This window comes from Carettochelys insculpta, chromosome 5 (assembly GCF_033958435.1).
Source record: "Carettochelys insculpta isolate YL-2023 chromosome 5, ASM3395843v1, whole genome shotgun sequence".
Taxonomy (NCBI): Eukaryota; Metazoa; Chordata; order Testudines; family Carettochelyidae; genus Carettochelys; species Carettochelys insculpta.
Window position 1 is genome coordinate 21,877,512 of NC_134141.1, and position 26,378 is coordinate 21,903,889.

At 42.5% G+C, this 26,378-nt stretch overlaps 1 protein-coding gene and 1 long non-coding RNA gene across 6 annotated transcripts; one reads left to right on the forward strand and one right to left on the reverse strand.

Moving 5' to 3' along the window:
- Positions 1-5,786: 5,786 nt before the first annotated feature.
- Positions 5,787-10,994, reverse strand: LOC142013413 (uncharacterized). Its single transcript, XR_012645635.1, has 2 exons — positions 10,852-10,994; positions 5,787-7,178 (listed from the first exon to the last, which is right to left on the reverse strand). It is a non-coding gene; the product is annotated as an uncharacterized LOC142013413 (long non-coding RNA).
- Positions 10,995-11,048: 54 nt separating this feature from the next.
- RFK (riboflavin kinase) lies at positions 11,049-24,032 on the forward strand. 5 transcript variants are annotated; one of them, XM_074994750.1, is made up of 5 exons: positions 11,078-11,111; positions 12,382-12,650; positions 13,766-13,917; positions 15,996-16,098; positions 21,486-24,032. In XM_074994750.1, exons 2-5 carry the CDS (start codon positions 12,632-12,634, stop codon positions 21,614-21,616), a joined length of 405 nt encoding a protein of 134 aa, XP_074850851.1. In that variant the 5' UTR covers positions 11,078-11,111; positions 12,382-12,631; the 3' UTR covers positions 21,617-24,032. The 5 variants fall into 5 exon arrangements, with proteins under 5 accessions (XP_074850847.1, XP_074850851.1, XP_074850849.1 ...); XM_074994748.1 differs by lacking the exon at positions 11,078-11,111 and adding an exon at positions 11,341-11,713; XM_074994751.1 differs by lacking the exon at positions 11,078-11,111 and adding an exon at positions 11,341-11,534.
- Positions 24,033-26,378: the final 2,346 nt, after the last annotated feature.

Sequence of the window (26,378 nt, forward strand, 5' to 3'; positions counted from 1 at the left end):
GTTAGTGATTAATTTATAGTTAGACGTATGTTCATTGAAAGATCAGTTTATGAGGCACACTGAATTTAAGTAATCTAATTAACTAGTCAGTAAGGGCTCTTATCAAATTCATATTCCATTTTGGTCCATTTCATGATGATAGGATTTTTAAAATAGCAAAGTTCATTATTTCAGATATTTAAATCTGTTTTTTCTGTCTTCCTAATCATGTTTTTACAGTTCAATTGACAGAAATTATGCTCTTTATTTTCCTCACTAGGATTTAAATTCCACTTTATAAACAATGTCCCAGAGACAGGTCCTGGCCAGATATACAAGTCCTGTCGACTCCTCTGCTCAAGGTGGCCAGGCTCCTGTATCACTGGGCTCCAGCTGGCCCTCCAGCTAATAGACTCCCAGCCGAGGTCTCTGGTCCAGTAACATCCAGGGTCATGCTGGATGATAGATGTTGCCGGACAAGAAAATTCTGATTTTGGGAGGTTGATTCTGTAGTTTTATCTCCAGCTTTGCTGTAATTCTTCCAACTGCAAACTCTTTTTAAAAAGGGCTACGGAAGACAAAAATCCAATTATGTTTGTCACTTTAAGAATACTCAGAAAAGGTTGGGTCTTGGCATTTATTTAAAAATCAACTTGCTGCATCACTATAATGATTTTATTTAATTAGTGACCTTCCTTTCTCATGTTTTCCTTACCTATGAAACTAACATGGGCAGCAGGTTTGTAGAAATGTTGGCGGTGTCTAGAATGCCCAAAGCCCAAGCTCCTACCACTCAACCCTTCCTTCTCACCTGGGAGGGAGTTTGTTTAGCAGGCTTTCTACTTCTGATGTACTTTAAACAAATGTTGCTATAGCCTATTAGTTTTTGAGGTTTTGGCTAGCTGTTCATATTTTTTGGCCTTCCTAATTATATTTTTACACTTCGTCTGACAGAGATTATGCTTTTTTTTGTTTCCTATTTACCTCATTAGGGTTTAAATCCCACTTTATAAGCAATGGCTTTTTATTTCTCATGTTTCTTGATTGTTAAGACATGCCGGTACTCTTTTGGCTCTCTCTGTTATTTTTATTTAGAATGTATTTAACTTGAGTCTCTATTATAGTATCTTTGAAAAGTTTCCAAGCAGCTTGCAGGGATTTCATTTTTTTGACACTGTACTTTTTAATTTCTGTTTAACTAACATCCTGAGTTTGTGTCATTCACATTTCCAAAATTAAATGTCATGGTGCTGGGCTTCATTGATATTGAAAGACAGAACAGGTCGTGCGGGTGGCGGAGTGGTACTATATGTGAAGGATAATATAGAATCAAATGAGGCAAAAATCCTAAAGGAATCAAAATGTTCCATAGAATCATTATGGATAACAATTCATTCCTCTAATATGAATATGGCATTAGGAATATATTACCGACCACCTAACCAGGACAGTGATAGTGATGCTGAAATGTTAAGGGAGATTAGAGAGGCTACCAAAATAAAAAACACAGTAATAATAGGAGATTTCAATTATCCCCATATTGATTGGGTGCATGTCACCTCAGGACGGGAGTCAGAGATTAAATTTCTTGATGCCTTAAATGACTGCTTCTTGGAGCAGCTAGTACAGGAACCCACAAGGGGAGAGTCAATTCTCGATCTAGTCTTGACTGGAACGCAGGATCTGGTCCAAGAGGTAACTGTTACTGGACTGCTTGGAAATAGTGACCACAATATAATAACTTTTAATATTCCTGTGTTGGGAAGAACACCGCAGCGGTCAAACACTCTGGCATTTAATTTCAAAAAGGGGAATTACACTAAAATGAGGAAGCTAGTTAAACAGAAACTAAAAGGTAGAGTAATTAAACTAAAATCCCTGGAAGCTGCATGGAAACTGTTTAAAGACACCGTACTAGAGGCCCAACTTAAATGTATACCCCAAATAAAAAAACACAGTAAGAGACCTAACAAAGAACCACCATGGCTAAACAGCCATGTTAAAAAGGCAGTGAGAGAGAAAAGGGCGGCTTTTAAAAAGTGGAAGTCAAATCCTAGTGAGGAAAGTAGAAAGGAACATAAACACTCCCAAATTAAGTGTCATAATGTAATAAGAAAAGCCAAAAAAGATTTTGAGGAACAGCTAGCCAAAAATTCAAAAAACTATAGTAAAATGTTTTTTAAATACATTAGAAGCAGGAAGCCTGCTAAAAAAGCAGTGGGGCCCTTGGACGATAAAGATATAAAAGGGGCGATCAAGGAAGACAGTGCCATTGCGGAGCGATTAAATGATTTCTTTGCTTCAGTCTTCACGGCTGAGGATGTTACAGAGGTTCCTAAATCTGAGCCAGCCTTTTTAGGTGACAAATCTGAGGGACTCACTCAGATTGAAGTGACATTAGAGGAGGTTTTGGAGTTAATTGATAAGCTGAATAGTAACAAGTCTCCAGGACCAGACGGTATTCACCCAAGGGTTCTGAAAGAACTCAAATGTGAAATTGCGGAGTTATTAACAGTGGTTTGTAACCTATCCTTTAAATCCACTTTGGTACCAAATGACTGGAAGATGGCTAATATAACGCCAATATTTAAAAAAGGCTCTAGAGGAGACCCTGGCAATTATAGACCGATAAGTTTAACATCAGTACCAGGCAAATTAGTAGAAACACTAGTAAAGAATAAAATTGCAAGGCACGTAGAAGAGCACGAATTGTTGGGCAAAAGTCAGCATGGTTTCTGCAGAGGGAAGTCGTGTCTAACTAATCTATTAGAATTCTTTGAAGGGGTTAATAAACATGCAGACAAGGGGCACCCAGTGGACATAATATACCTAGATTTCCAGAAAGCCTTTGACACGGTCCCACACCAAAGGCTTTTATGTAAATTAGGTGGTCATGGGATAGAAGGAAAGATCCTTTCATGGATTGGGAATTGGTTAAAAGACAGAAAACAAAGGGTGTGAATAAATGGTAAATTTTCACAATGGAGGAGGGTAACTAGTGGTGTTCCCCAGGGGTCAGTCCTGGGACCGATCCTGTTCAACTTGTTCATCAATGATCTAGAAAATGAGGTAAGCAGTGAGGTGGCAAAGTTTGCAGATGACACCAAGTTGTTCAGGACAGTCAAAACCAAAACAGATTGTGAAGAACTACAAAAAGATCTCAGCAAACTGAGTGATTGGGCAGCAAAATGGCAAATGAAATTTAATGTGGGTAAGTGTAAGGTAATGCATGTTGGAAAAAATAACCCAAATTACACGTACTACATGATGGGGTCAAATTTAGCTACGACAGATCAGGAAAGGGATCTTGGAGTTATAGTGGATAGTTCTCTGAAGACATCCACGCAGTGTGCAGCGGCAGTTAGTGAGGCAAATAGGATGTTAGGAATTATTAAAAAAGGGATCGATAATAAGACAAAAGATATCATACTTCCCCTATATAAAACTATGGTACGCCCACATCTTGAGTACTGCATGCAGATGTGGTCTCCTCACCTCAAAAAAGATATATTGGCATTAGAAAAGGTTCAGAAAAGGGTGACTAAGATGATTAGGGGCTTGGAACGGGTCCCATATGGGGAGAAGCTAGAGAGACTGGGACTTTTCAGTTTGGAAAAGAGGGGATTGAGGGGTGATATGATAGAGGTATATAAAATCATGAATGGTGTGGAGAAAGTGAATATAGAAAAATTATTTACCTTTTCCCATAATACAAGAACTAGGGGACACCAAATGAAATTGATGGGTAGTAGGTTCAAAACTAATAAAAGGAAATTTTTCTTCACACAGCGCACAGTCAACCTGTGGAACTCCTTGCCTGAGGAGGCTGTGAAGGCCAGGACTCTATGGCTACGTCTACACGTGCACGCTACATCGAAATAGCTAATTTCGAAGTAGAGACATCGAAATAGCCTATTTCGATGAATAACGTCTACACGTCCTCCAGGGCCGGCAACGTCGATGTTCAACTTCGACGTTGCTCAGCCCAACATCGAAATAGGCGCTGCGAGGGAACGTCTACACGCCAAAGTAGCACACATCGAAATAAGGGAGCCAGGCACAGCTGCAGACAGGGTCACGGGGCGGACTCAACAGCAAGTCGCTCCCTTAAAGGGCCCCTCCCAGACACACTTTCATTAAACAGTGCAAGATACACAGAGCCAACAACTAGTTGCAGACCCTGTATATGCAGCACGGACCCCCAGCTGCAGCAGCAGCAGCCAGAAGCCCTGGGCTAAGGGCTGCTGCACACGGTGACCACAGAGCCCCGCAAGGGCTGGAGAGAGAGTATCTCTCAACCCCCCAGCTGATGGCCGCCATGGAGGACCCCGCTATTTCGATGTTGCGGGACGCGGATCGTCTACACGTCCCTACTTCGATGTTGAACGTCGAAGTAGGGCGCTATTCCCATCCCCTCATGGGGTTAGCGACTTCGATGTCTCGCCGCCTAACGTCGATTTCAACTTCGAAATAGCGCCCAACACGTGTAGCCGCGACGGGCGCTATTTCGAAGTTACTGCCGCTACTTCGAAGTAGCGTGCACGTGTAGACGCAGCTTATTAGGGTTTAAAAAAGAGCTTGATAAAGTTTTGCAGGTTAGGTCCATAAATGGCTATTAGCCAGGGGTAAAGTATGGTGCCCTAGCCTTCAGAACAAGGGCAGGAGATGGATGGCAGGAGATAAATCACTTGATCATTGTCTTCTGTTCTCCTTCTCTGGGGCATCTGGCATTGGCCACCGTCGGCAGATGGGATGCTGGGCTGGATGGACCTTTGGTCTGACCCAGTATGGCCATTCTTATGTTCTTGTCTTTCCCACCGCAGGGATACTACATTTAAATAATTCACTATTTTCAAGCAATTCAGCTAAAGTCACCTTCTGGACCAGTTCCTGTTTTAGGACTAAATCAAGAATTGCCTCTCCTTTTGCGGATTCTAGAAACAGTTGGTCCAAAGTGTCAAGAAAATTTCTCTCTACATCCCATCACATGTACCCAGGCAATATGGGGATATTTGAAATCTTCATTATTTAGTTTTTTACAGTCTCTCTCTAATTGTAGCTTTCACAGTCACTACCACCATCCTTGTCAGGTGGTTGATAATATAGCCCTACTGCTTTATTCTTATGAGAACATGGAGTTACCGTCCACAGAAATTGTATAGTTCAATTTGGTTAATTTCATATAGTTCCACCAGCTTGACCTGTTCTGCCCTTCCAATATATTTTGAAACCTGGTATTACTGTGTCTCATGGATTAGCCTCATTCCACCAAGTTTCTGTGATGCTTTTCAAACTTTGCCTTTAAAATCCATCACAAAGGCCCCCCTTAGCCCACCTTCTTTTTCCTTGTCTTTTGACTGGAATACCTGACACTGATTTTAGGATCATAGAATGACCCTCAGTTCACTTTAATTACGAACCTTTTGTTATGGTAATCACCTTGCCCCTTTTTATACACAATCTTCCTGACGCAAAGGCTATGTTGTACCAGGCTCTGTTGCAATTAACAATGTAGGAGTTAAACTTGAATATTCATGGTACCTGGGCACGTGGAGCCTATTTAACTTGTTATCTATGGAAATTAATTCATTTTAATAAATCCCCATTTCTACACATCACATCTGTTTGCAACCTTTGTATACGAATGAACCAAAATGTAGACAGGCTGAGAATGTCATGAAGATATTATATGACTTAACTATAAATTTCTAAATACAAATAGTAGGAAACAAACATGCTGTTGCCACCAGAGATGGCAGTGGGGTAGTTTGTGCCTGGTGCGCAAAGCCAATTCATCACACCGAGAGTAGAAAAAGAATCTTTATTTCGCATGCCAAGTAAGGCGCAGGGGGATCTCTCCTCAAAGCCTGCGCGCCCAGTGTCTGGGTGATAGCACATATATACAGCTGTTCAGTGAAAGTCACTCCCCACACAGGTAATACACTCCGCCTTCCCATTATACAATCCACTCCGCCTTCCCATTATGCAATCTCCTCATACTACGCAGGCGCAGGGGTCTCTGGGGGTCCTCTGCTGGTCGTTTTAGACAATAGACCCAGGCCCCAAAATTCAAAGGTTACCCTCGGTTACATCTTGTTTGTTTCACAGAAATGAAGTGAAGCTGGAGGCCGTTTGGATCATAGCAATGCCAGGGGCCGTTTGTTTCATAGCAATGAAGCGGAGCCGGGTATGGGCTGTACATTCCGTATTCTTGTTCTACTCACTTAACTCCCTTTTCTCCGGTTACAATTCCCCCCTTTGAGAATACTCAAGGTGTTCTATATTGAGTTTTCTCATACTCCTTGCTCAAAACCTGATTCACGGGTTGCATCTCTTACCTTCTTGTAGTTACACTGTTCAACAAGTGAATCCCTACTGGAGGACGAAGGAGGTTACTCCTCTAAGGAAAGGGAGACCTATCTGAATGCAACAACAAGCCAACAGAAAAACTACCACTATGACTACTAAAGAGGAAAACATACTCTTAATCCAACTCATCCATCCTCCCAGACCCCAGCTCCACCAATGGTCATCTCCTGAATCTTCGCTAAACTCCACTGGTTGGAGTAGCTGTTGGGATTTGGGCTGGGGCCAAAATTATACAGATTAAGAGCAGTCAGGTTAATATTAAAATTTCAAAAGGAGGTATCATTCTGTACAACCTGTAGGGGGGTGGGTATCCCAATAAAACAGGTAGTCATTATTAACCCTAAAGTATAGCTGTTTCCCATACAAAAATGTGTACTATTAGTTGCAGTAGTAGCTAAAAGGGCCCACCAATTGCTCTCTATCGGGTGGAGAGATAGAGGCGCCACCCATGTTTCAGTACCAATGATCCCGGATATCCAAATGCATAGTAATGGATAATACCACATAGTCAATTACATCAAAACACTACTTTCGTCTAAACAATAATTTCAGTCCCAAGTCCTCTCCCTCCTCTGGCGTGACGTGGCTCACAGTCCACTCTGAGTCCTCAGACGCGTTAACCTTCTTTAAACATGTGAAATGGACCCAAGGCTTAATTCCTTGTAATTTAGCAGCAGTTTTAGTAGTTAATAAGACAAGATGGGGTCCCTTCCACTTCTCTTGGAGAGGCTCTTCCTTCCACGTGCGGACCAGCACGCTGTCTCCCGGTTGGATGTCGTGAAGCAGCTTGTCCAATGGGATAGGCTGATGATCACGAACAAACCTGTGGACTGAAGATAACACAGATGACAACGACAGCAAATATTCTTTGAGATACCCTTCACCTATTCCCCATTCTATACCCGTACCAGGAATCCCACTCATTGGCCATAGTCTCCCCAACATAATTTCAAATGGACTGAGCCCCAGTTTCCCTTTAGGTAATATTTGGGTTCTTAAAAGAGCAAGGGATAAGGCCTCGGGCCATTTGAGTTTAGTCTCTTGACACAGTTTAGACAAATGTCTCTTCAAGGTCTGATTCCCTCTCTCAACTACCCCGCTGGCTTGTGGTCTATATGGGGTATGATATTTCCATGGGAGTTTAAGTCCTTCTGCCACCTTCTCCACGCATTGAGTGGCGAAGTGAGTTCCCCGATCTGATTCAATCCATTCCGGTACTCCGAACTGAGGAACAATTTCCTTTAGGATTTTTGTGATGACTGTTTTGGCCGTGCAATTTCTGCATGGGAATGCTTCAATCCATCCTGTGAAGCAGTCCACAAGTACCAAAAGATACTGAAGTCCCACTGTATGTGGTAGTTCAGTAAAATCAATTTGCCACACAAGTCCTGGTCCCGGGGCGGACAGTAGTGGGGATGGTATTATGGGCTTCCCTGCTCGGGGGTGGTTTTTCTGACATATCACACAGTCTCTAACCATCCGTCTAACCTCGTTCCATATCCCATTTCCTATGAAATATTTTTCCATTAGCTGTGTTAGGGCCTCCTGATGTGCATGTATCCCTTAATGGAACTGCAGGACCACTTCCTGCACCAAGGATTCAGGAAGGAGTACTTGTCCTTCTCTACTAACATACCACCCTTCTTTTTAATTCAGGTGTAATTGTTCGGCCAGGTGCTTTTCCGAGCTAGAATAAGGTGGCTTCTCTAGTGGGATCGGAATGGAGGGAACCAAGGGCAAAAGGTTAACCCTTTCGGTGCTTGCCACTCGCTTAGCTTCACGATCTGCTCAGGCATTACCCCGTGCTACCTCTCCGTCTTCTTTCCGGTGTGCCCTACAGTGCACAATAGCTACCTCTTTTGGTTCCTGTATGGCCTGTAGGAAAGCCTGAATTTGTTTTCCATATTTCACAGGTTCTCCTTGAGCTAACATTCTCCTTGAGCTGTTAACATTCCCCTTTCCCTCCAGATGCCTGCATGAGCGTGAGCTACTCCAAATACATACTTAGAATCTGTCCAAATTGTAACACGCAAGCCCTTTGCCCTTTCCAAGGCTCGAGTGAGGGCTATGAGCTCAGCCAATTGAGCCAAGGTACCTGTCGGTAACGGCTGAGCCTCAATTACTTCATGCTGACTAACCACCACGTACAAATGTCTCTGACCATCTATTATTTGGGAACTACCATTCGTGAACCACTCTAAGTCGGCATTGGGAAGTGGCTGATCAGGGCGGCTCGAATATTGAGTGTCAACAGTCTCTAAACAATTGTGCTCAATTTCTTCTGCTCCAGTCTCTGGTAAAAGGGTAGCGGGATTCAAAACAGGACTAGTTACCGGCTTGATTTCTGTATTTTCCAATAACTGAGCTTGATATTTAGTGAGCCGTGACTGGGTGAGCCACAGCCCCTCCTTTGCCTCTAGCAGGGCCTGAGCTGAATGAGGGGTATTAACTTCACCTTCCCCTCCCAGAGTAAGTTTTCCTGCTTCCTCCAATATGATGGCGGTAGCTGCTACTGCTCGGAGACATGCTGGCCATCCTTTTGCCACAGTATCTAGTTGTTTGGAAAAATATCCTACCGGTCGTTTCCAATTTCCCACCTTTTGAGTTAGTATTCCTAGGGCCACCCCTTTTCTTTCATGTCAGGGGATACAGGCCAGCCGAAGGGGCTGACTTCCCAGCCCCTGTATCGTAAGGTGGGGGCTTGGATGGAGGGGCCGAAGGGGTTTTCTGGTCCGGGCTTACAGAGAAGGTAGTATTAGGTTTAGGAGTACTCCTCCTACTGTCCGTCTTACACTCACCCTGTAAATCTAATCTATTCCTAAAATATTCAAAACACTGTCCATACATATGTTCCTCCCATTTACCAGTACGTTGTAAAAACAAAAGCAATTGCAATATGGTGTTATAATTCAGGGATCCCTCTGGTGGCCACCGCTCTTGTCCCTCTAAGGTGTATTGTGGCCACTCTGCTGTGCACAGCTTTTTCATTTTAGACTTATTCATGGGGTCCCCACCTATGATCTTCCAATGCTGCAGTATACAACCCAAAGGGGTGTTATCGTTCAGGGTACCCTGTACTTGCCCCATTCTCTATCGTGCCCCAGATCACAATATCTGTCCGGCGTCCCAGAAGTTCCTTCCATCACAAAAGGAACTGGGTCTTATCTGCTTAGAGGTCCAGTTCTGCACTGTCGCCCCTTATGTCCCTTTTTCTTCTTCTACATTTTAGCGTTGCACCTTTGTGCCGTCTCTCGTCAGAGGGCCACGGACTCCGGATACCGAGTTCCCCGGTAAGCTCACCGGTGCGCGCTGGAAATCAGATACCGTCCTCCGCTGCCTCCTCCAAAGAGCCGGTCTGGGCAAGGCTTTAATTTAGGATCACCCACCCAGGGATGCCAAAAACTGTTGCCACCAGAGATGGCAGTGGGGTAGTTTGTGCCCGGTGCGCAAAGCTAATTCATCACACCGAGAGTAGAAGAAGAATCTTTATTTGGCATGCCAAGTAAGGCGCAGGGGGATATCTCCTCAAAGCCTGCGCGCCCAGCGTCTGGGTGATAGCACATATCTACAGATATTCAGTGAAAGTCACTCCCCACACAGGTAATCCACTCCGCCTTCCCATTATGCAATCTCCTCGTACTACGCAGGCGCGGGGGTCTCTGGGGGTCCTCTGCTGGTCGTTTTAGACAATAGACCCAGGCCCCGAAATTCAAAGGTTACCCTCGGTTACATCTTGTTTGTTTCATAGCAATGAAGCGAAGCCAGAGGCCGTTTGTTTCATAGTGATGAAGTGGAGCCGGATATGGGCTGTACGTTCCGTATTCTTGTTCTACTCACTTAACTCCCTTTTCTCTGGTTACAATGCTCATGTAGTTAATATAGAAGAATTGCTTTCAGATTCAGTTTATGTTAATTTTACCACTGACCATAGGCCAATCACTCAATGGCAATACCCCAAGTGTTCCCCTTGTGTGAATTCTAAAGTGACCATACCTCCCTGTCCCAAACATGGGACAGGGAGGTATGGGGGAAGGGGTGGCTCTTCCTTGCTGCCTCAAGCCCTGGGAAAGTTGGTGCAAGCCCCCAGACCCAGGGAAGTCGCAGGTGGGGACGCCCACCGTCTGGAGCTCAGGGGAAGTGGTGGCTGCAGGCGCACCCACCCCTACCCCCCAAAGGCCTAAATATGGGATGATTAGTCCTTTTTAAAAAATAAGTTGGGATGCCTTTTTGTTGTCCCAAATACAGGAGCATCCCACCCAATATGATCACCTTAATACTAACCCTTCCCAGGCGAATGATACCCAAACTCTGAGCTTCCCCCCTTTTTGCCATAGATCTGTTGGGATGACGTTAGCTTTAACCAGGGGGGTTTCCAGATGCACCTCTGAATACACCACCACAGCCTCATGGCTCAGAGGTGACGGGCAGCCCACAGCCCAGGAGGCCCTAACCTCCCACAACAGACGAAAGCAGGACGTCCTAACGGGCACGAGCCTGCCTTACCGAAGCCGACAAAACCCTTCAGACGCTCTCCCGCAAGGGCGCGCACCCAGCTAAGCGCATGCGTGTGAGTCAAGATGTGCGCGCGACTTTCCCTTCCGCCGAGGAGGAGTGCGCGGGCCAGTCCATTCATAAACGGTGTGGGAAGAAACCAAACCGGAAGGTTCTGTAGCGGAAAAACTAGAACATTCTAGGTGACGGCTCCCGCCCCTTCCGCTCCGGCGCCCGTGGGGAAAGCCGGCTCCTCGCGCCGCGAATAGGCGGTGCGTAGCAGCGGCTCGCGCGAAAACCGTTGTCGGGGGCTGTTGGCGAGTGAGCCCTCCCCGTCCCCATCGGTTCCTCTCTTGTCGCGGCCATGCGGCACCTGCCCTATTTCTGCCGCGGGGAGGTGGTGAGGGGCTTCGGCAGAGGCTCTAAGGAGCTGGGCGTCCCCACCGGTGAGTGCGGGCGCGGGGTACTCGCCGCTGCCGGCGGTCGGGCCTGTTATCTGCGGGGCTGGGGGTGCGGAATGGGGGTGACCTTGACGTTAGTGACCCCGCCCTGCTCTGACGTGGGTGACCGGCAGAGATTGTAACACCGCTCGGCCTTCGGGCGGATTCGGGCGGCGTGGCCGTACCGCGCGCTCTGGACTGTCCTGTCGTTGTCCCCGTGACCCTCCGCGCGTACTCGGCAAGGGCTGGGGAGCTGTAGGTGCCGAGCTACGGCTGCAGCGCCGCGCACGGGGCGGGAGCCAGGCAAGCTGTACTGACCCAACCACGACGGGCCCCTCCCGCGTGGGCGAGCCGGGGTCCAGCAGCAGCAGCAGCAGCGCCGCAGGAAGGGCTTTGCTTACAAACACGATCCCCAGGGCGCTGGATCAGCCCAGGTTGTGGGGCGCCCTGCGGTGGGGACGGGCTGGAGGAAGCGGGGTGAGGTTGGGTCTGCCCAGAGGTGGCCGCTGTCGGGCTGTGTGCCCGCGGGCTGCCTGGCGTAGGGACAGCGTGTGCGGGTAAACGGGCATGGGTTTGTTTAGCTTATACCGCAAAATACTTGTGCTCGGTAGGGCTGTGCACTTAGCAAACTAGAGTAAGTCGGTTACATTGATGTGGTAAGGGTGTGCCCCCTGTTTAGGAAGGTGGCTAGTCTGAGACAGGTAGCCCTGTTAGTCTGTATCCTCACGAAACAACAGTCCTGTACCACTTCACAGGCTAACAAAGTAATTTATTAGGTGGTGAGCCTTCCTGGGGCAGACCCCCTTCTTCAGAATAGAAGTGGGTCTGCCCCAGGAAGGCTCATCACCTAATAAATTACTTTGTTGGCCTGTGAAATGCTACAGGACTGCTTCTTTGTCTTGTCTAAAAAAGTATTGTTCCTGGTCTGGTGTTTACGAGTCATTGATAAGCTCCATTGCTGCTGCTTGTTCTATCAGTTAGTGACACAGTTGGGGCTCCAGGGATTGATTCTGTGTTGTTTACAAATGAGTGCGTACCAATAGGATCCTGTTAAACTTCCTTCACTCCTAATGTGGTATATTCTTTGTCCATGTTAATGCAGCCCTGTACTCTGTCTGGGGTGCCTGTGCTGGGGCTGCACACTGGCAGTGCCTTGCTACCACTCCATGCAAAAATACATGTTTAATTGTGCACATCACAATCCTATCAGCCACATGGGCAGTCAAATAGTTTTTTGAGTAGCATCATCTTGGCTTCCGTCTACCAAATATGGACTCTACCGGACTCCTGCAAAGAATGGAATTGAAGTCTCTCTTGGTGGTGCACTCTTTAGTCATGGTGTGGCTTCATTCATGGAAATGGCAGGAATAGGTATGTGGGGTCCTCCAAAATAAGAATGGTCACTGACGCCCCATTGATAGCTAAAAAGTCATTGGATGTGAATAAGGTCACTGTTTCTCACGATGGGTGAATGCCAGGTCTCAGCACCTTGAGATGATGCCCCTTTCCCATACTTCCCATGTTAGTTGTCTGTGATTAATCAAGACCTGCAAAAACAGGGAGCAGTATACTTTACCTTTTTTTTTTTTTTTTTTTTTCTTTCTCTCACAAGCAAAGTATGGGCACAAGCTTGGCATCAGTGGCTCCAGCACAGTTTGGGAACAACATTCTGTGGAAGTGTGCTGTTCGTTTCAGGTGCATTGGGGGAGGGATAGCTCAGTGGTTTGAGCATTGGCCTGCTAAATGCAGGGTTGTGAGCTCAATCCAGAGGGGGCCAGTTAGCGATCTGGGGAAAATAGGTTTAATTTTAAAAAAAGAGTTGGGGGGGGGGGGGGCAGGTACTTGGTCCTGCCAAGAGGGTGGGGTCTGGACTCGCTGACCTCCAGAGGGCCCTTCCAGTTCTAGGAGATGTGTGTATCTCCACATTGTAACTTACCAATGGGTGGAAGGCATTAGAAATAGTGAGTGCCTCCTAAATCTCCATTTCTGAAAACCTGATACATGATTTGCTGACCCTGAACTGCTTTTCATTGATCCCCAGCAGTCTGGAGTAGACAGCTTTGAGACTAAGTGCCACCAGCTAAATGTGTCACACTCTAATACTTCTGCACAGGATACTAGGGAAGGATAGATGAGTTCTCACACCATAGACCACAAACTCTTCCAGTGGTGGGTGCCAAGAACCCTGGAATACGTTCTAGAAAGGTTTTGCATATAGAAATGACCTTGACTACAACAACTGGGAACTGTTTTTTTTTCCAATAGATCTGCTTGCTTTGTGGTATCTTAGGTCCCTCACAAAGTCTTTATGCTAACTTGGCCATGAAACTGTTTTTTTTTCCCCTTATTGTTTATATTTGTATTAAGTGGAGCATTTGTGTCACTAGTATCAAATGATGAGTGGAGTTAAATATGGCGGGTTTTTTTTTTTTTTAAAGGTATACTGTGGAGCACTTGTTACACTTTTATTTTCTCCAATTTTACAGCTAACTTTTCAGAGCAAGTAGTGGAAATCTTTCCATCTGATATCTCTACTGGTATTTACTATGGATGGGCCTGTGTTGGAAACGGTGATGTGCATAAAATGGTTTTGAGCATAGGCTGGAACCCATACTACAAGAATGTGAAGAAATCAGTGGTAAGAGTTCTGCTTTGTGATATTTTGGCTGCAAGTAAGTAGACTACTGGTTTGCATAGGAAGAGCAGCAATTGCTCTGTTAAAATAAATAAATGCAGTATCTAAATCCCATTGACAGCTATAAAAAACGGCACTTTTATATTTACATACTGTGAAAAGTTTCCTCACAGTCCATATGTCCAAAGAAAAATAAGGCATATTTTCTTTTTATTTCCTGTATTGTTGTTTAAACTAGCTGAATTCCGATTTTGATCACAGGTCCCTTGTCTTGCTGCCAGTTGAAATAAATGTAAGCTTAAATAGCAAATTGAGTCGTTTTATAACTCATGTTCTCATAAATAGGATAAATAAGAGCCTAGTGATATTTGATCATTTTCAGAATATAACTGCACTTCAAAATAAAAAGAAAACTGGTATGGCTTGATAGGCTTTCTCTGCATACTTTGTTTCTTTTCCATTATGTTCTCTAATCCATAATGGAATCCATATCTGTGTCCTCTCATGAGGAATCTGTATGTTAAACTAAGAAGAACTAAAAAATTATCAAGAACAGAGAGTCTTATATTCTCTAACTATACTCATCTCTGAAGGTGGCTTATTTTTCCCCTCCTGCTTGCGAAGCCTGAACCAGTAGAACTAGTTAGGTTATTTACCATTCTGAAAACTATTTTTAAAGCTTTTGTGAATAAAACAGTGGAGCACTATGGCGTGGATTATAGGAATAATTTAGAAATAAAACCATATTTGGTAAGCAAAGACAAGTATAATATAATTGTTGAATCCATTTGTTGCTAGTACAGGTTGAACCTCTGTAGGTTGGCATTCCTCTGGTCTGGCAACATTTGGGGTCCAACATGACATTAGTTATCTAAATGAATGCTTATCATGAATGTGGCCAAGTTTTCCATAGGCCTGTAAACTTTGTTTAGAGCCACCAGTCTTTCCTCTGAGTTCTCTACAGTTGTTTAGCTGTAATTTATCCTTAAATCTTTTCTAAGATCCTGGTAAGCAGTGAAAGTGTTGGTAATGCTGTTTGGCGAACTTTTTGGTTTGGCACAGATCAGGTCCTGAAAGTGCTGGACTAGAGTTTCAAACTATATAATATCTAACCTGCAGGCTAAAGTTCTTCAGCTGTTTTGTGTAAATTCAAGTTGTACTTCAGTAAAAATGGAAATTTATGCAGAATGGCAATGACTCTCTGATTTCAGTTTAGTCTGTTTTGATCAGCAGGTGAAGGTACTTGAGGATATTATGAGTGTTAGTATCTTGCATGTCTTATGTGGACACTTTGCTATAGATTTCCTGTAACTAGATTTAGACAGTAGACTTCAAATGTGTAGATGAAATGCTGATTAGGGCTATTTTTAATCATGTAACCAAAGGAGGATTTCACTCGAGAAATGAAAAGTAGGTTTGTTTTTTTTTTGGTGGTGTGTGGTTTTTTTGTTTTTTGTTCAAATTATCATACTTGATAGCTATTTCATTTAGTTGCATGTGCTGCTTTGATTCAAGAAACAATAAATTTATTCATGAATACAATTGGCATAATAAGATGGTCTTTTAAGAGTACTAGGAAAAATGTCTTATTTCCTTTCTTGATAGTGTTAAGCAATCTCAATAGAAACTAATCAATACATATTAAATTTGAAAGATCTATGTTTATGGTAAGTGATGGATTGTGTTACTAAACTTAACTTAGAAATAGTTGATCAAGAAACTAGGAATTGTAGGGTTTATCTATTTTAAATTATAGATTTGTATCAAAGTGATTCCAAGCTATTTTCTGCCCTCAGATACAGTATGTACAAGAACTAAAGTGCTACTTTACTGCTTTTTGTTTTCATAAAACAAGCTAGGTATTTCTCATGTGTACGTGAGATTAGAATATAGTTCTTTGGACATAGTAGCCTGAAATTAAGGGCTGAATGTCTTAAGATACTTACTTACTAAAGTGTCAAAGATGTTTGTTTCACTTTAACAGGGTTAAACCTATTTCGTTCAGGTTTCTTAATTAGTAACAGTAATTTTGGATTAACTTTTTCTGTTTCTCAGGTTAACTTTAATTTCGTTGTCTGTAGGAAACACACATCATCCACACATTCAAAGAAGATTTTTATGGTGAAATTCTTAGTATTGTCATTATCGGGTACATCCGACCAGAAAAAAACTTTGATTCCTTAGGTAAGTATCAAGTCTTACCTAAAGTTTATTTTGCTTTGGAAATTTTTTAGCCTGACTCATGCAGTTTACTTCCAACAGATCTTTGCCTTCCTCCTGTGTTTCTTTTTACTTTGAATAATTAAACTTACTTTGGAAGTGGATCAATCCACTGATAAATATGGTCTTGGCTTGCTATGGTAGATTGAATGCAACAAACAGGGCTTTATTCTGACACTGTAAAAAAGAATTAAGGCATATAGAAAAGCAGAAATACCTGCAGGTTGCATAACCTTGCACATCTGTTTCTTTTCTGGGTTACCATGGCAATGTCACTTCCAGAACTTTGAATTCCCTCTGAATCTGAGCTTTAGAAGAACAGCTCTTTCAAAGGTGATAGTCCTAACAGTTCTCATTCTTTGATCTGGCTCTTCCACTACTGAACTTTCCATGGAACACCTCGGCTACGTCTACACTAGCACACTACATCGAAGTAGCTTATTTCGAAGTAAGAACATCGAAATAGGCTACTTTGACGCATATCATCTATGCGTCCTCCGGGGCTTGTGTCGTCGACGTTCAACGTCGAAGTAGTGATGGGGAACGTCGAAAGGAGCCGCCCCAGAAGGAGGTGCAGAGCATCCACACACAAGTGCTCTCCGTCGAAATAAGGGGCCAGCATAGCCTGCAGACAGGGTCTCAGGCTGGGCTAGCCCTTCTGGAGCAAGAGCAAGCCGCTCCCTTAAAGGGTCCCTTCCAGACACACTCGGCCTGCACAGCACAAGGTCCACAGAGTCAACAACCGGTTTCAGACCCCATGCACACAGCATGGACCCCCAGCTACGGCCAGAAGCCCTGGGCTAAGGGCTGCTGCACACAGCAACCATAGACGCTCTGTCTAGCTCCGGCAGGGCTCTCTCAACCCCTCAGCTGATGGCTGCCATGGAGGACCCCACTATTTCGATGTAGCGGGATGCGGATCATCTACACACGCCCTACTTCGACGTTGAACATCGAAGTAGGGCACTATTCCCATCTCTGGGTAGGAATAGTGATTTCAGCGTCTCGCCAGCTAACGTCGATTTCAACATCAAAGTAGCGCATGGTGTGTGTAGACACAACGCGTGCTATTTTGACATTGTGGCAGCTACTTCGGAATAGCTGGCTAGGGTAGACACACCCCTCATGTTATGGCAGTTGTAAATCCAGTATACCAGCAGCTTGTATATTTCAACTTGTTGAGTGATTGCTTCTCATAACAAATGAAGAGGCTGCACATTTCAGTTACTCCTTTTAGCCGTTTCTGCACATGCCACTTGTTCAGAAAGCGGCATGCTAATGAACAGCCTGGAAAATGCTAATGAGGTGCAGATGTAAATTTCTGGTGCCTCATTAGCATATGGTTACATGAGATGGAGTCTGGAAGAAGTTTCTCTGGACTCCAAAATAGCCGTGCAGAAGGAAATCCTCCTTCTGGAAGCCCTGTCTTCCGGGAGATCCTGGAGGGGGCTGTGCTTCTACATGGCTATTTTGAAGTCCAGAGAAACTTCTTCCAGACTCCGACTCATGTGACCATATGCTAATGAGGCACCAGAAATTTACATCCGCACCTCATTAGCATTTCCTTGCTGTTCATTGCCATCCTTTTTCGGGACAAGTGGCACATATAGAAACACCCTTTCAGAATAGTGTGGAGATAAGTTTTTATTCTGATATCTTTCCAGTAGGGGCTTTTTATGAATTGTTTCTCATGTTGTTATCATTGCTGCACTTCATCTGAAGTACGACTTGGAAGTAACCATTCTCAACATTTGTTATATTATGCACATTCTGGACAGCTTCACGTATAATAAGGCTTGTCTTCGTGATACAGAAGCTATAGGATGGATGCAGAAATTCTGTGATGTGGTAGGAGCAAAAACAGATTCTGGCATGGAAAGCTGCATTTCTTTTAGTACAGAAAACCTTAGAGGAGGGTTGGGGAGCCTCTGGCTCACATGCCTGATCTGGCCTTCTGCTTGTCTGGATCTGGCTTGCGAGGCTTGGGACTCCAACCCTGTGGTGCGCACCCCCTTCCGGTCCCAATAGCGTAGAGACAGTTTGTCATAGACTCTGTTCCTTTTTTTTGTTTTGATTTTTACTTTTTTGTTGTCCTGGACTTTATTTTCCTGTGGGTTGGGCCCCCAGACCCAAAAAAGGTTCTTCACTCCTGCCTTGGATGGATCCTAATCTTGGTAATTAAGTGAAAAACTGTAATGCTGCACTGCTTTCAGATGTGCAGTTTAAGGCTTCACATGTACCAAAGAAATGAAACATAAACAAACAATCCTTTGCACACTTCTTAATTCAGTTTCTTTGAACACACTTGACTCAAATGCATGGCAAAAAAAATAAAATCTTGTGTTAAAGATTCATATTATCATCTGCACAGTTCAGAGCTGTCTTAGCTCTTATCAAACTTCAGTGGATCCTCTCAAGAAGCTTATAAGAAAACAAGACTCCATTATAGGATACTTAAAAAAAAAAAAAACTGAAGAAAACCCCTTCATATATTCTTTCTTCATTACAATGAGGTAAAAAAAAAAAAAAGGAGGGGGGGAGCACACTCAGTTTCATAGAAAGTGGTGCCTTCAGCATGCATGTAAATGCTTGCAGTTTTAATTCATGTTATAATTAGAGACAGCTGTAAGCTCCCTACTCAATGTATGTTAAGGGTGCTGTCTGGCCAGTCTTTGGCTGTCACTTTTTTTTTTCTGCCGATGTAAATTAAATGGTAATGTTTGCTGGAAGTGGGCCACATCCTCTCAGACTAACTGACAAAGTTAACTCTGGCCTATGTCTACACTAGCCCCAAACTTCAAAATGGCCATTTTGAAGTTTACTAATGAAGCGCTGAAGTACATATTCAGCGCGTCATTAGCATGCGGGCGGCTGCGGCACTTTGAAATTGATGCGCCTCGCTGCCACGCGGCTCGTCTGAAGTAGGCGGGGTCCTTTTGAAAAGGAGCCCTGTTGGGATGAGCCACGCGGCAGCAAGGCGCGTCAATTTCGAAGTCCCCTCATTCCCATCTGCTCCCAGGAATAAGGGGACTTTGAAGTAGGCGGGGTCCTTTCGAAAAGGAGCCTCGTCAGGACGAGCAGCGCAGTGGTGAGGTGCATCAATTTCAAAGTGCTGCGGCCGCCCGCATGCTAATGAGTTGCTGAATATGTATTTCAGCGCTTCATTAGTAAACTTCGAAATGGACATTTACATGACCATTTTGAAGTTTGGGGCTAGTGTAGACATGGCCTTGATGGGTAACTCACTACTTTTCATGTGACTGTATTTTATACCTGCTTCTGGAACTTCCGCTCCATGCATTTGATAAAGTGAGTCTTTACGCACCAAAGTTTATGCTCCAATAAATCTGTTAGTCTACGGGGTGCCACAGGGACTTCTTGTAGCATGGCTACGTCTCTGGCACATGCTAAACGTGTGCTTCTCTGATGTCGTGGAATTTACCTATGACTGGTATAATAAAGAATCCAGTTGACTTAAAAAACTGCTACTTCAGACATTTTTCTAGGTTTCGTAAGTGCTTTTTTTTTTTTAAAGGTTTTTCTTATTATTGCTTTATTAATGTGCAACTTTAAATGTCTTTGTAATTGAACAAATCAGATACTTCCTATTTGCATACTGGTAAATGCAAAAGCAAAATTGGATGCCCATGTAGAAATGTTAGTATGTTCCCTTTTGATTAGAAATGGAACAAGGTGATATAGAATTACTTTCACAAAGATAAAATATTGTGATTAATGCAGTGGTTTTCAAACTTTCTCTGTATCAGTGACTACTTTCCAATAGCAGGGCTGTGGGCGTGATGCCATTTATTTTAAAAAAAAAAAAAAAAAAAAAAAAAATGGGAGGGTTAACTTAATGGACATATGGGGCAGTCAGTCCCAGGGGGCTGACATCTTGTGACTGCCTTGCAACCCTTGAGGGCTTGCAGCCTCAGGTTTTCAAACCTGTTTCCCTCTGTTAATGGGGAAACAAAACTACATCTTCTTTTGGTAAAATTAGGTTCAGTAGTAAATTGTGTTCCTAATTAGATATTCAAGTCATTCTGTAAAACTGTTACCAAAAAAGTAAGTAATACCTTATTAGTATAATGGAGAGTTGAGGGAAGATACTTTTGTCAGCTGCATTTTATTAATTGTGTATTTGTCTTTATAGTCAGCACTCTAATTCCTCCTCCTGCTCCTCCTCCCCCCTCCAAAAAAGTGTGGTGAATGCACATTGACAGGGAGGAAGAAGCTACAATTGGCAGATAATTTTGTGAACAGATGTAGGTTCTGAAATTGAGAAGATTTCAAGTCCATCCTTTCAAACTATTAGTGGCTTTTTAAAATAACTATCAGTGTTAATGTTAATTTAGATTAATGCTATTAATCTTACATCTGCAGTATAACATAGCTTTTAAAAATAAAATCTAATACACTGACTTCACATTTCTAATGAAGCGTACAGCAATCTTTCAGAAGTTCTTCCAGAAGATCTTGTCAGAGGAAAAAAAACTTGCTGTGGAGAGCGTCCACACAGGCCTTGCTCTTTGAAAAGTTCAGTGCCATAAGTTCTGCTCATTTTGAAAAAAGGGCCCATAGAGCGTCTACCTGTGCAGCCCCGCACCCCCCCCCCCCCCCCCCAAAAAAAAGCAGCAGCTTTTTGAAAGGTGTATGCTCTTCTTGATCTAAGAGTAGAAGATGGCTTCTGGAAGAAGAGCTGAGTTCTTTCAATATCAGATGGAAAGAGCACATGCTGTTTCAAAAAATGGCCTGATTTTTTTCCAAAAGAATTTGCTAGTGTATACATGGCCTAAGCGTATGTTTTTCCTATTTCAGTTTAGAAAGCTGAGTTTGTGTCATACTTTAAAATAGTAGCTTTAAAATATAATTAATGACTGAGTCTCACTAGAGTTGGTTGGAAAAACTTAAGTGGAACTTTTTTTTCATTTGAGAGTGCATTCCTACTGAAAATAAAACTTAATGAAATGTTTCAATTTTGTGGAAATTTTTGAGGGGAAAAATAGAGGGGATCGTTTTCAGTCTTGCTAAATTATCCTGTTTCAAAACTTTTTTCCTATCTTTCTATTGTATATTTAAAATAAAACAGTCAATCAAAATGTTTTGGGAGACTTTCCTGGGAAATTCTGAACATTTTTAGTTTTCTGAGTACTAATGAAGCCAAATATCAAAATCCTTTGTCACATGGGATTTCAGTTGAGTGCACAGCTCTAAAAAGAACACTTTGTTTCTAGACCTACGCGGTAATCACCGTCAGTCTGGGTTTTTGTGGGTCTCATGCTCATTGTATGGTTTAGCATTTGGACTGATATTTTTTTTTTAAATATAAAATGCCAACTTTTCTTTTGTAGATGCACTTATTTCAGCAATTCAAGAAGACATTGAAGAGGCAAAGAGAAAACTAGACATACCAGAACACCTGAAACTCAAAGAAGACAACTTCTTCCACATGCCAGAAAGCAAACTAGTAAATGGCCATTAAAAAAGGGCATCTGTACACTTAATTTTATTGTACCCTTGTGTGTGTTCTCCTCTCCTTTTAGTATTTGTATCTGGCTAGTTAAGTGAAATCTGTGTGAGCGCATTTGTGAAAAACAGTACAACTGTTAGGCATCTTTGATTGAACTAATATAATTAATCTATGATGCAAGAGTAATGTTGGGTTCCTCTACTAAATAGCAATGTTTTTTGTTACAGGTTGGTTTCATTTCACCAGACCAAACACACGAAACCAAAATTACTGTTATCTTTTAGTCTATTAATGATGTGTACATATTGGCTACTGACAAATGACCACATGAAGACATTTATTGAGATCAGAATGGACAGTTATTCATATTTTCAATTATTTTTTAAAATCTTCCTTGTATTGGGACATCTCTAATTTATATGCTACAACCTTGTCTGTGATAAAGAAAACATCTAACAATAGCATAGTATCTGTATCTTCTGATATATTTTAGTAGGCATAAATTACTCTTGAAACTAGCATTTTAACTGAAATTATTTATTTTATTTGAAGAGATTATCACTGGAGTGAAATAATTGCACTGTCTGTCATTAAAATGACATAGCTCTTACTGTGAGAGTTACCTGAATCCTAAAATGGATGCTTCTGTTTATTTAAAATTTTTGCACAAATCCCATCATACCAAATTGTGGGTTGAATAACTTAATTTTAGAATAAGAGCTCCCCTTATTTGAATATACTATATGTAGGTTACTAAAATAACTTTAACTCTGATATTGCAAGGCAGATGGAAAAACTGTCCTTTGTGCAAGAAATCCTCAAATGACATGGAGTCAGTATATAACAAAACCTATGGCCTTGTAGCCCCTAGTTTGAGGGGGGTACCAGGAGCGTGTGTGTCAGCAGTTGTCTATTGAAAGTTGCTGCAGTGGTGCTTTAGGGATTGTCGCAGCTGGACATAACCTAAAGAGCAGCATCAGTGTTGCTCTTGGTTATGTTGTGGACAAAAATCACCCCAGTTGACTTGAGGATTGGAAAGCTGAGCCATTTTTATGCTCTACCCCTTCCTTGGGCACAAATGTGGTTGTACTTCAAGCAGATTCTGTAAGCCATGGTTCTAGTCTGTTTCCAGCTCATTTCTGCTTATTTTACAACTGTAGTTTAGTCTCTTCTTTCCGGCCAGTAAAGCTGGGGGTTTTGCATCTGCTGATCTTAGGCTGTTCTTGGGAGCCTACCATGATGCTTCACATAAGTTAGTGAGTTGAGGCCTGTAAGATGTAACTGTCACTCAGCACTGTCCTATGCACTTAAGATTCTGGGGAACCCTGATCTTAGTGCTATAATCCTGCCGCCCCTAAAATGCCTTTCATTTCAAGGCTTATGGGTCCTCAGAAGTCAGACTTAGAGCTGTCTTCCTCAGTTCCTGCTGAGAATCCATGCTTCCGCATTCTATTTATGCTGTTCTGGCTGTCACAAAATGTGAAGAGGTCAGAGCAGTTTTGAGGCTCTTGTCATGAGAATCCATTCATTTCTTTTATTTGCATCTCACCAATTAGAAATCTTGCCATTAAAACTTAGTGGTCCTGTTGATATGAAAGAGAAAAGAATCTAAGTCATTTGAGTAGGAGGGTATGGTTACATAATCACTTTTCAGAGTATACAGCACTTAATTAGGAAGAGCTTATCTTTTCAGAGTGCACACTAAAAATTCTTGTACCTGCTTCCTGGAATTTCTCAAAGATCCTTCAAAGTTTCTCATTGTCTTCTGTTCAAACTTTGGAAAAAACTTATGTGCAATTGAAAATGTTGGGGGCAGGGGGAAATGACAAGGAGTCCCTTTTCACCTTAGAGACTAACAGATTAGGGCATAAGCCTTTGTGGGTAAAACCCACGTATGCCATATTGAATTAGACTGTAAAGTACTACAAGGGCTCCCCATTGTTCTACAGATACAGACTAACCAAGTTACCCACTCTACAGTACAGTGGAAGATTGACCTGCTCTGGGTTGATCTTCCGGTGTTTCATTTTGTGCAGAAATGATGCTTCCAAGGGTTGACGTCATCCCCTGTACTCATCGTGAGAGGTGAGGAATAAGGAAGGTCAATGGGAGAAACGCTCCTGTTGACCTTCCTCTGTGTAGACAGACGTGGAAATTTGACTGTGGATATATTGATTTTTAGCTATCAGTTGGCATAGCTAAAATTTCTTACAAGCGATTGACTTCTGTGTCTAGTATAGACAGTCTTAGACTTGAAAAAATGGTTAATGTGAGTAGCATTTTGCTATATGACTCCTTGTAAGCTGCCTTCTTACACTCTACACGGTAATCCTGAAGGAAGGGTGATGTCTAGGGAAAAACTTGAATTCCGAAGAAGGAATGAAAGGGAAGATTTTCTTCTTGCCTGAAGATGTCCAAGTAATTCTGATATTTCACATTTCCCTTCCTCTTTCCATTTTTTTCTGTTGGGGAGGGGTGGGGGTGGAAAGTAGCAGAAATACTTTCCTTTAAGAAAAGAAGGGTCTATCTTAAAGTAAATCTTTTTTAATTTAAAAAAACCAAAAAGTCCTATGGCACCTTAGAGACTAATAGAATTTTTTGTAGCATAAGCGTTTGTGGGCAACGATCCGCTTTGTCAGACATATCTGACAAAGCGGGTCTTTGCCCACAAACGCTTATGCTCTAAAAAATTCTGTTAGTCCTATGGCACCTTTAGACATGTGTTTGTTTTTTTTTTTTAAATTAAAACAGATAGACCCTTCTTTTCTTAAAGGAAAGTATTTCTGCTACTTTCTACCCCCACCCCTCCCCAACAGAAAAAAATGGAAAGAGGAAGAGAAATGTGAAATATCAGAATTAATTGGACATCTTCAGGCAAGAAGGAAATCTTCCCTTTCATTCCTCCTTCTGAAGTCAAATTTTTTCCCTAGACAAACAGATTTTTATGGAGCGTAAGCGTTCGTGGGCAAAAACTGGCTTTGTCAGACAAAGCAGGTCTTTGCCCACGAACGCTTATGCTACAAAAATTTTTAGTCTCTAAGGTGCCATAGGTCTTCTCCTTGTTTTTGCAGAAACAGACTACCACAGCTACCTCTCTGTTAATGTAGGGTTTTAAAACTGTACTATTGTGGCATTTTACAAACCTTTTTTGCCAATTATTTCATGTCAGGTGAATAATTGTTTACCATTTTAGGAAACAAAGGTGCCTTAAGACATTTGAATGCAATTGTTCATACCTGGTAATGGCACGAATGTCCAAGGATCATTTTACAATGTATAACCGTTGCACTGAGCTAAAAAGAGCATTTGAACTGCTAATCACTTAAGACAGAAGTATAATTACTGTTGGCTGGCTTACATAGAACAGTATGAGCATAAATGTCTCTCAGTATCTGCACTTGTGTTTTATGTACTTGCTGGATATCGGTTATTGCAGTTTAATGTTTAGTACAGGAGAAGCTTTATGAACACTTATATTTTTGTACTATATACTAACTTAAAAATATAAATGTTGTATTTGCTTATTCTGTGACAACATCTAGGCGAACTTTAACAAGCCATCCAGGTAACAGTTAAAGTCCAGTTTGTCACGTGTTTTCAGGTGAAACCAGTGTTTCTTGGTATAATTAATTCTTACATAGTAGCAGGCATTTTCTGCAAACACTGCGTTCTTGTTCACTGCTGCTTGTTTACTTGTCTTTCTTTCAGTTTTGACAACGAAAACCTCCGGTGTTCTGGTTTAGATTTTTTAAATGTTTAATATTTCCATGGTTCTCCATTTTTTCCTCAGTTTACATTTTGGGCCAAGTATGAGTTATTTGTCCTTTTGAAATCAGTTGTTTTTTGAATAAACTTTTTGTCTAGTCTAGGGACCAATTAGTACCTATTTTTTCAAAAGAAAACTGAACAGTAACATTTAAGTAGGATAAAATTTATATCATTAGCTAGTGCAAAATGTGTGTGAAATTTTTTGGCAAGTGATGGAAGCTTCAAATAAAGTGTAATAACTTTGATTTTTTTTCCTGCCTTATTTAAGTTAGTAACTAATTGTTCATGTAGTTAATGTTCAACATTGAAAACCACTAGTAATTTCTAGTGTGATAGCTATCCAGATCAACTAAGTTTAGTGTTTATTTCCATTGACTCTTTTTGCATGCAGGAGTCCTCACACTTCTCTGTTATAAGTGGTCTATCTGATATCTTGGAGGGCAAAGAGATTATGCCAAAGGTGGAAAAATCCAATTCACACTGCTCAGAAGTAGTTGTACATATGGGCTGGGTCTGCATGGGGGTCGGGGGGGAAGGGGTGTATTGCTGACAGCTTCATTCTAATGAACAGTCTTGCAATTGCAAATGGTTGCTTGTTAGCCTAATTACATGGCTAATTAATATAGCTGTGTGAGATATTGCTTCAGGCAGAAGCTACTGCCTGCAGTAAACAGGTTGTGTACGTGTGCCTCTGCTGGCAAAAAATCCCCTGTTGCCAGCCCATTATGCCTGGAACAAATTATGCCACAGGTGTAAAAAATTCAGGCATAAGGGTCGGGCGATGCGGGGTGGAGGTTTAGTCAGCAGAGGCACGTGTACACAACCTGTTTACTGCAGGCAGCAGCTTCTGTCAGCAGTGAGATCTCTTATGGCTATGCTAATTAGCCATGCAGTTCCACTAATGAGCAGCCATTTGCAATGACAAGACTGCTCATTAGCATGAAGCTGCCAGCAGTACCCCTCCATGTAGACCCAGTCATGGGGGCTAGTAGTGCTACCATGCTAA